This window comes from Saccopteryx bilineata, chromosome 2 (genome assembly GCF_036850765.1).
Source record: "Saccopteryx bilineata isolate mSacBil1 chromosome 2, mSacBil1_pri_phased_curated, whole genome shotgun sequence".
Lineage (NCBI taxonomy): Eukaryota > Metazoa > Chordata > Mammalia > Chiroptera > Emballonuridae > Saccopteryx > Saccopteryx bilineata.
Window position 1 is genome coordinate 361,985,226 of NC_089491.1, and position 9,320 is coordinate 361,994,545.

Consider the following 9,320-nt stretch of genomic DNA (forward strand, 5'->3'; position numbering starts at 1 on the left):
AAGGTTCTTGAAACCCATTTCAACTACCATCATTTGCCTATCAGCTCTCCTGCCCAGAGGCCAAATTTGGTCCCCTATTTGGGGGAGGAGGGACAGAGGGGAATAATGTGGAACTCAGCCACCCTAGAGAGACCCTGGAGTGAGGCAGGGCAAGTTCCCCTGGTGGCTGGAGCACCGTGGCCCGGCTGCCTGGCTGGTCCCCTGTACAAGAATCTGCATGCTTCCTTCCTCTCGGTCCCTCCCTTGCCAACGTACCTGGAGGCAGGTAATAAAGCAGGAGAGGGAGATGGATGGATGGGGAGGGCGGAGAGCCACGTGGTGCCATAAAGCCCAGCTAATGAGGGCCGATCCTGGGAGTGTCCAGCCTGCAGGAGCCAAGGCTCGGAAGGAAGGGGTACTTGTCAGCCTTGTGGGCCAGAGCAGCCAGGCCTGGAGAAGACCATGCACCGAGGCATTCCGGGACCAGGCCTCAGGGGCCTGAAGGGGGCCGAAAGCTCTGCCAAGGACTTGGGGGGCTCTTGCTCAGAGGCTGGGAGGGATTTTGGCGTGCTGAGGAAGAACGGCGCCCCGCGCGGCCTGGATGAGGCAGAGGAGGTGCCGAACAGTAGAAAGCGCACTCGGCCCGTGCGGTCCAAGGCGCGGCGGGTGGCGGCCAACGTGCGGGAGCGCAAGCGCATCCTGGACTACAACGAGGCTTTCAACGCGCTGCGACGGGCACTGCGGCACGACCTGGGTGGCAAGAGGCTCTCCAAGATCGCCACGCTGCGCAGGGCCATCCACCGCATCACCGCGCTCTCCCTGGTCCTGCGCGCCAGCCCTGCGCCCCGCTGGCCCTGTGGGCACCTGGAGTGCCACGGCCAGGCTGAGTGGGCCGGGGACACTGGCTCCAGCCCGCCACGGCCCGCCCTGCCGTCTGCTGGGCTCTTCGCACCGTGCTGTGCCTCGTGCTCCCCGCACACGTCCCTGGGACGGCCAGTGACAGAAGCGCAGTGTTTAGCTCAGGCCTCCTCTGGAAGCTGGCGCAGGTGTCCAGGGGCACCCTTTACCTGGCCACTGGGCCACCCGCGGGTGGGCTCCGGGCTGGGCTACCAGCACCCCTGACCTGCCAACTGAGCATACCGACCTGTGGAGGGAGGAGCCAATGGCAGGATGACTACAAAAAGGAAGGCTGAAGGAATAAACCAAACCAAAACAAAAACTGGACTGGGCAAATTGAATGGGCTGAGACTCAAAGGGGTAAGGAGACAGCCTTGCCAGTGGGAAGGAAATCTGGAGACTGGGGCTACACACTCCGCTCTCCACAATGCCAATCTGGGGTGGCAACTTGGAGAAAGGGGCAGGGTCCTGCCGGGCTCTTTCTTACACTTGGACTTGATAAACTCTTCCTGGAAAGTGATTTTGTATTCCTGTGCCTCTGAGTCCTATTGTCTCTTGGTGCTTTTTAGGAGAATGGGGCTTTCAGACAGGGGAACTTGTAAGTGGGAGTGTGGGTGGCACTTGGTGTGGTCTGATGGCACAGTGTAGGGTCCCCTGTCCCTGCTTGTGCTGATGCCCCAAGTCTGATCTGGGAGAGGTGATCAGAAGCTGCCAAATAAAAAGGAAGCCATCATCTCTGTCTGCTACCGGCACTCCGCTGGGCCAAGTGGCCCGGGGTGGCAGGAAGGCCTGAGGGACTAGGCCTGGGGGCTCACCATGAAATGTTGGGCCCCAGCCCGCAGGCCCACATATGCTCTTGGGGGCATTGAGTCATGACAAGATCCCACTATAAGGGACACCTTGGGAAAAGACATTATTGGGAGAGGGGAAGCAAGGCCTGGGAAGCTATGGAGGTGGTCAGCCCCCTCTCTGGACCCCCTACACACCTGCCATCTGCAGCCAGCCACAATGAGGACAGCAATGAAAAGAGTCTGGGCCAGTCTCAGAGAAAGAAGATGAAGGTAGGGCCAATGATTGGGGGTCAGTGAGTCCTGCCTGTACCCTGGGTGATGAGATGGAGCTCCCAGTGAACCAGTGTAGCCAGGGCCACTGTGATGAGGATGGTCTTAGAATCCAGGAACAATTGTGGGGAGGAGGTTAAGGGAACTGGAGCCTCGGGTCAAGGCTGCTGAGGAAGTGAGTGGCACAGCCAACCCCCTTCCCCCAGAGATGTTGGCAGAGCTGCTCTCATCTAAGACAAGCACTCCTGTACTAGTGTCTGGCTCTCTCAGGCTGGCCCGGCCAGTGGTGCAGGTGTGCTTGCTGGGTGAGGATCCACATGGGCCAGGGGAGGGCTGAGAGCTTTCTGGTCTCATCAGAGAGCTGGGCTCTTGCCAGCTGGGGGAAGATTTACACAGCTCAGAATGGGGAGCCCCACAGGAGCTGGAGGAGTGAGAGTTCCCCAGAACAGTTGAGGGGAGGCTCGCCACCGTAATTCACGATGTCTTTGCTTTCTGGCTGGCACACTTGGCATCCTGTCCCCAGCTCACAGACTCCTAAGGCTTCGACTCTGAGTCATAAGGGTCATGGGGTCCATCCAGGAGCAAAATGTGGGACTCTGGCCCCAGGACTACCCACTGAGACTTCCTTGTCATGGAGAGGCAAGAGCCACAGTCTGAGAGCACATAGAAAAGAGACAGATGAACTTGGGGTTCAGTCTCTGCTCTTCTACTTCTTCCACGGATGACTCACTTAACCTCTCTAAACCTCTAGGTGCTCACCCCTGTCCCAGGTGATTCTACTTCAGGGTAGCTGTGAGGATCAACATTCCTTCAAAATGTACAGTTTCAGGCAATTAGAATGTGTTCCATAAATTGTCATGGTTTAGGTATTATTATGCTCTTATGACAGACCAACCTGGACAATGCTTCCACCTTGCTTCAGCCTGAAGTTTTTATTCTCTGCTAATACGATAATATGACCAGTGAGTCCTGCTTCCCTAAATTCCAGGAAAGAGCTGAGAGTTCTCTTGCCTGGTTGTACTTTCGGCACCAGGGTAGCAAAAATGTCCCCTCCAGATGGAAGAGTGAGTGCACAGCAGAAGTGTGAGGTCAGCCTGGGACTGTGAATGTACCAGTTGACCCTTGAACAATACAGGAGGGTTAGGGGCACAGTCTACACGCACAACCAAAAATCTCTACATATGTAGATTCCCAACTGTAAATACAGTTGACCCTCGGCCTGACCTGTGGTGGCGCAGTGGATCAAGGGTCGACCTGGAATGCTAAAGTCACCAGTTCAAAACCCTGGACTTGCCTGGTCAAGGCACATATAGGAGTTGATGCTTCCTGCTCCTCCCCCCTTCTCTCTCTCTCTCTCTCTCTCTCTCCCCGCCCCCCCTCTAAAATGAATTAAAAAAAATACAGTTGACCCTCGAACACCACAGGTTTGAACTGTGAGAGTCTGCTTAAACACAAGATTTTAAAAATCTGCATATATGAGAACAAGTGCAGCTCAAACCCAGTTTTTCAAGGGTTTTTCTCAGTCTCACTGACCAGCTGAGTAATCTTGGCAGATTGCCTCATGATGTTGAGCCTTGGTGTTCCCATCTGTATAATGGACTTACATAATAAGTACTTACATCATAAGCTGTTGTGCAGACTAAATGGGATAATGCATTTAAAGCACTTAGCATTATGCCTGGCCCAGGCAAACACTCACTGACTGGAAGCTATTAAGATATATTCTGGTCACAAGGTTGTTATAAGGAGGGAGTGCATGGGGAAGGTGTTTTATAAACTGAAGCCCACAACATATTATTATCATTGTTTTATCAGGGCTATGTGTTTGAATACACACACCTATATAGTTACCAGCTGATACGTATTTGTCTAGCATTCTGAGGCTTTTGGTGTGCACACATGTTAATGCTCATGTAGATGTGTGGATGTGTATTTGTGCGGGCATATGTACATGTATTGAACAGGCACTCCCTCCTTTCCTTTATGCTGTAGGGGGATCTTAAGCCAGAATATCTTCAAGTGTGTTCCTTCCAGGCTTTCTGGAGCCCTTGCTTGATTTTTTAAAATCTGTATAGCCATTCTCCAAGATAACTAATTCACTGTGGAGAGAAGATACATCTGTGAATGTTTGTTGGGAAAACAGCTGTGTTAGACTTGCTCACTATTGTACCAGCTGCAAGCACTTCGCTTGATTAGTGTGTAAGCACATGGCAGAGGCACATCCAGCCCCCACTGCACTTCTGGAAGGGGCACCTCTTTCATTGGTGGTCAGTGAGAGGACCACTGTATTTGGCAGCCCTCCAATGGTCTGAGGGACAGTGAACTGAACCCCTGTGTAAAAAGTTTGGAGACCCCTGCAGGTGCTTGTGCTCAGGGCTGATTGCGGATGGTGGATTACCTGCCCGCCACTGTGAGGGGTTGTTTTTGCTGTTTGTTTGCTTGCTGCCATGAGAAGAGGTTTTTCCCTGCCTGTTTGCTCATGTGCAGTTTCAAGACTTTATTAAACGGTATTGGCCCAACAATTTTCAGCTCCACAGTTTTTCTACCATCTGCCTGAATCCAATGTGAACCTGCCTGGCTTTGGCCACTGGCCTTACACTGTTAAAGAAATGGAAGTTACCAATCAAGACCAGATAGGTTTGTCCAAAGATAGAGAAAAACAGTTAATGCAAGGATAGTCATTAAATGAATATAAAATGGAAAGTACTGGGAAGAGAAAACATATGTCAGACAGAGCTGCAGAAGTTATGCACAAAAGATATAAAAGACTAATATACATAAAGACAAATTATGTATTTCTAAGGTTAGAACCAACAGCTCACTCAAAGGGTAGAAAGAGGGTTAACTTTTTTTTTTTTTTTCATTTTTCTGAAGCTGGAAACAGGGAGACAGACAGACTCCTGCATGCGCCCAACCGGGATCCACCCGGCATGCCCACCAGGGGGCGATGTGCTGCCCCTCTGGGGCCTCGCTCTGTTGCATCCAGAGCCATTCTAGTGCCTGAGGCAGAGGCCACAGAGCCATCCTCAGTTCTCCGGGCCATCTTTACTCCAACGGAGCCTCGGCTGCGGGAGGGGAAGAGAGGGACAGAGAGGAAGGAGAAGGGGAGGGGTGGAGAAGCAGATGGGCGCTTCTCCTGTGTGCCCTGGCCAGGAATCGAACCGGGGACTCCTGCATGCCAGGCCGACGCTCTACCGCTGAGTCAACCGGCCAGGGCCAAGAGGGTTAACTTTTAAAGGGCAGAGGACAATAAAAATCATAGCACTTTCAGCAACTTTACAACTCTCAAAGGACTCTCATGCATGCATGTCTTTTGGCTTCCAAACCCTTCCCTTCCACTCGCTGCTTCTGTCACAGGGAACAGTACCTCACCTTTCCAGCAATGAATGAAACATACAATAACAATGATAAGACCCCGTGTTTTCAGGGATGTGAAGAAAAGGGCACATTTACAGATTTCAAATTGTACTGTATATCTGTTCCTTTTCTGGTAAAGAACAATTTGGCAAAATCAACATAAAAAATACTCCAAAAGGAAAAGAAATTTGTAAAAAGGGAGTCCCAGCAGCACTGGACATAATAGTGAAAGATTTGAAACAATATAAATGCCCCCAACCAGAGAGGACCGGCAAAGCTCACTCTGGTTTTCTACCAGAATGAAGACCACGGCGAGTTAAGAGAGCAGATCATAAAACAGTCTGTGCCCTTCGATTGTAACTCTAGGCAGACATGTCGGTGCATGAACAAACCTTGAGAGAATTTGGAGGGATGTAAACAGGGTTAATACCTGTAAGGCCGGTGGCCGAGGCCAGGCAGGTCCACATTGGATTCGGTCAGAGGGTAGAGAAACTACAGAGCCAGAAAGTGTTTGGCCATTCCTGTTTAATAGTCTCCCAATGGTGGACGAACAAACAGGCAGGGGAAAATGGCTTCTCAGGCAAACAAACAGCAAAATGGCCCCTCATAGTGGAGGGCAGGCAATCTGCCATCCGTGCTGAAGGCAAGCAAGCCGCAGCCTTATATAGACTATACACACATGGTGCTGCCCTGTGCTCATGCACCAGTCAGGCAAAGTATAAGCAAGCAAACCTAACAGCTGTTTTCCCAACAATATCCATTAGGTTTTTTTGTGATTGTTTCTTAAAAAGTGAAAGATTTGTCTCTTTGGGCATCTTCCAAAGAGTAGGGAAATGTTTTGAGCAAGGATAGTGAGGATGAAGTATCTCAAGTGGATTTCTTTGGAGGGACCCCACCTTACAGCTATGAAGCTGGGGTGCTTGTGTTGGGTGCATGATCACATCGAGCTTTCATCACACTTGGCGTGTGTGTGTGTGTGTGTGTGTGTGTGTGTGTGTACACAGATACAGGAAGGCTATAGTTACCTCTGGAGCGGGGTGAAGGGGGCCTGGGAAGTCCTCAGTGAGAAGAGGAATTTGCTCAATTATTCCTGCCCTGTCAGCCCCATCAGGTTTGCTGACACCCAATGAACTAAGTAGAAAGGGCTGTATTACCTCTTCCTCTTGGATTAGGCTCGAATTTACCTAGCTTTTTTTTTTGTTTGTTTGTATTTTTCCAAAGTTAGATGCGGGGAGGCAGTCAGACTCCCGCATGCACCAACTGGGATCCACCTGGCATGCCCACCACGGGGCGATGCTCTGCCCATCTGGGGCGTTGTTCTGCTGCGGCTGGAGCCATTCTAGCGCCTGAAGCGGAGACCATGGAGCCGTCCTCAGTGCCCCGGGCCAACTTTGCTCTAATGGAGCCTTGGCTGGTGGGAAGAGGAGAGAGAGACAGAGAGAAAGGAGGAGGGAAGGGTGGAGAAGCAGATTGGCGCTTCTTCTGTGTGCCCTGAATGGGAATCGAACCTGGGACCTCCACACGCCGGGCCAACGCTGTACCGTTGAGCCAGTCAGCCAGGGCTTACCTAGCTTTTTGAGGTTTGCCTCTGTAATGCCTGTGGCCCAGGCCAGGCCGGTCCACACTGGACTTGGGTAGACGGTAGAAAAACTGCGGACCAGGAAAGTGTTCGGCCATTCTTGAATAGAGTTTCCCAACGACAGATGAGCACACAGGCAGGAGAAAACTGCTTCTCAGGCAAAGAAACAGCAAAAATAGCCCCTCACAGTGGCAGGCAGGCAATCTGCAATTGCAACTGAGCGCAAGCACCCATAGCCTCACATAGGCTATGCACACATGCCACTGGCAGGGACTCACACACTAATCAAGCAAAGTGCTTGCAGCCAGTGAACCAGCAAACAAGCCTAACTCAGCTGTTTTCCCCACAGCCTCCCTGTCCACCGGCCTCCCCACCCTCCAGTACACAGGTCCACTTTCCCCTCCGCTGTTCACATCTCAGCATCCTTCGTGCTCAGGAGAGCTAAGGTCGGGGTGGGCAGAGGAGGCATGAGTGTTGGTGTGGACATACCTTGGGTGCTCGTTTGGAGTTTTTATCTTCCACCGGTTCACACGGCCACCCTTACCTGTGAGCTAGGCACTGGGTTAGGGAGCTGGGCCTGCCCCTCCAAGACCTCATAGTTCAGTGGAGAAGGGGGACGGAGAAGGGAATGGCTGTCTTCAGTTCCCTGTGCCCACACCAGGGAGCAGCCATCTGTGGACCAGAAGGAGGGCCATTCATCTGTCTAGCCGGGCAGGAACTCACAGCTCAGCCCCCCGCCCCGCGCCCCAAGCCAGGCCGGCCGGCCAGGTGAAGATGGCGTTGGAGGAGCTCAGTGCTCTTCCTTCTAAAGGCTACAGCCGACCCTGCTGCTCTGCAGAAAACGGGCCCAGCATTCCCAGAGCCTCCTGATAAAAGTATATTTATGTGAAACAGATCTGAGTCAGTGTTGTGCAGGCCAAACCCACTGTATGTAATAAATACGGCCTGTGGGCCTCCACTTGACTTCTTTTGGAGTTTGAGGGAATGGGGAGGCTGGGGCAGGACCCAGCTGCAGCAGGAGCTGCTGGTTGGGTTGGGCTCAGCAGCTCCGGTGCAGAACCTGATGTTTCCTCTCCTACCCTCTCCCTCTCTCAGCCTCTTTCCCTCCCCCTGGTCTCCACTCCCTCTCTGGTCATTCCCCTCAGTACCACCAGGCCACTAGATGGCACCACGAGCCCAGCATTTCACAGAAACAGCCAAGCTGAGTCTCAAGTCCTGAACAACCCCCTACCACACAACGTCACAGCTATGGGTCAACCAGGGGACTTCTTGGCTTTTCTCTTTCTCTTTGGGTTTTTTTATCAAGTCAAAAAGTCTCCTTTATGTCAGGTTCGTTCTGTGCTGGAGGGCAGTGTTGCCTGATAGAAATAGAATGCAAGCCAAGTAAGCACATGAAAAAAAGTTAAAAGACACAGCTGACATTATTTTAATGTTTTATTTAGCTCAGTATATCCAAAATATTATCATTTCAATATGTAATCAATGTACAAAGTATTAATGAAATATTTTACATTTTTGTTTTTTGTACTAAGTGTTCAAAATTCTGTGTGTGTTTTATAATCACAGCACATGTCAGTTGGGACCAGCCACATTTCAAGCTCTTGTCATTTGGCTGGAGGCTATGGAATTGGGCCAGGCAGTGGAAGGCCCTGTGGAGGGCCTGGGTTCTGACACCCAGAGGTCATCTCCCAGGTTGTAACATGGAATTCTGTCCAAGCTGGATACTGACTTAGAGTGCAGGGGTCTCAGGGACCCATCTTGCTACCCTCTGCAGGAAGTCTCATATTTAAAAAGGCATTAGCACAATTCTGGAAGTCTCTGGGCAGGGGTGCTCAGCTCATTTCCCATCTCCGCCCCCCTTTCCTGAAGACCTAGGTGAGAAGGAAGCCACCCCCTGACCACCCATGCAGGGCAGGACGCCTCAGTTTCACTGCCCTGGAGGCAGGCATTTTGCAAATAACTGGGTTTCCTTTATCAAACAATTCTTAATTTAATGTAGTCCTATTTATCAAACCTGAATGTTTGCCTCAAAGCCACAGACTATTTCTGAAACTGATTTGCCTCCAGGAGTCGTTTTAGCTCCCCTGGCATGTGGCTCCTCTCTGCTCTCCTCCTGTCTGTGGCCAGTTCTTCACTGTCTCTGCCCCTCTCACTCCCTCCTCCACCTGTGACTCCCTTGCTGGAAGCAGCACTTCTGAAGCCAGTGAGACACACCACCCAAAGCCATTGCTTTCTGCTAAAATGCTTCATACTAGCCCCCGAACCAGATCTGACCAGAGACTGGTACTTGATTGGGATACGGTTTGAAATGCACATCTTTTTCCATTTCCAGGCCTTGGATTTCTAATCTGTGATAGCAAAGGATTTGAACTGCATCACCTTGGAGGTGTCTTCCATCTCTAGCTTCCCACCCCCCGTCATGCATGACCCCAGGGTTTGAAACTCTT

At 51.5% G+C, this 9,320-nt stretch overlaps 1 protein-coding gene across 1 annotated transcript; it reads left to right on the forward strand.

Annotated features, from left to right (window-relative positions):
• Positions 1-441: 441 nt before the first annotated feature.
• Positions 442-1,101, forward strand: BHLHA9 (basic helix-loop-helix family member a9). Its single transcript, XM_066255358.1, has one exon. It carries the CDS (start codon positions 442-444, stop codon positions 1,099-1,101), a length of 660 nt encoding a protein of 219 aa, XP_066111455.1.
• Positions 1,102-9,320: the final 8,219 nt, after the last annotated feature.

Excerpts from the sequence above, each read along its gene's own strand:
- BHLHA9 (XM_066255358.1), top strand. The coding sequence starts at position 442 with ATGCACCGAGGCATTCCGGGACCAGGCCTCAGGGGCCTGAAGGGGGCC.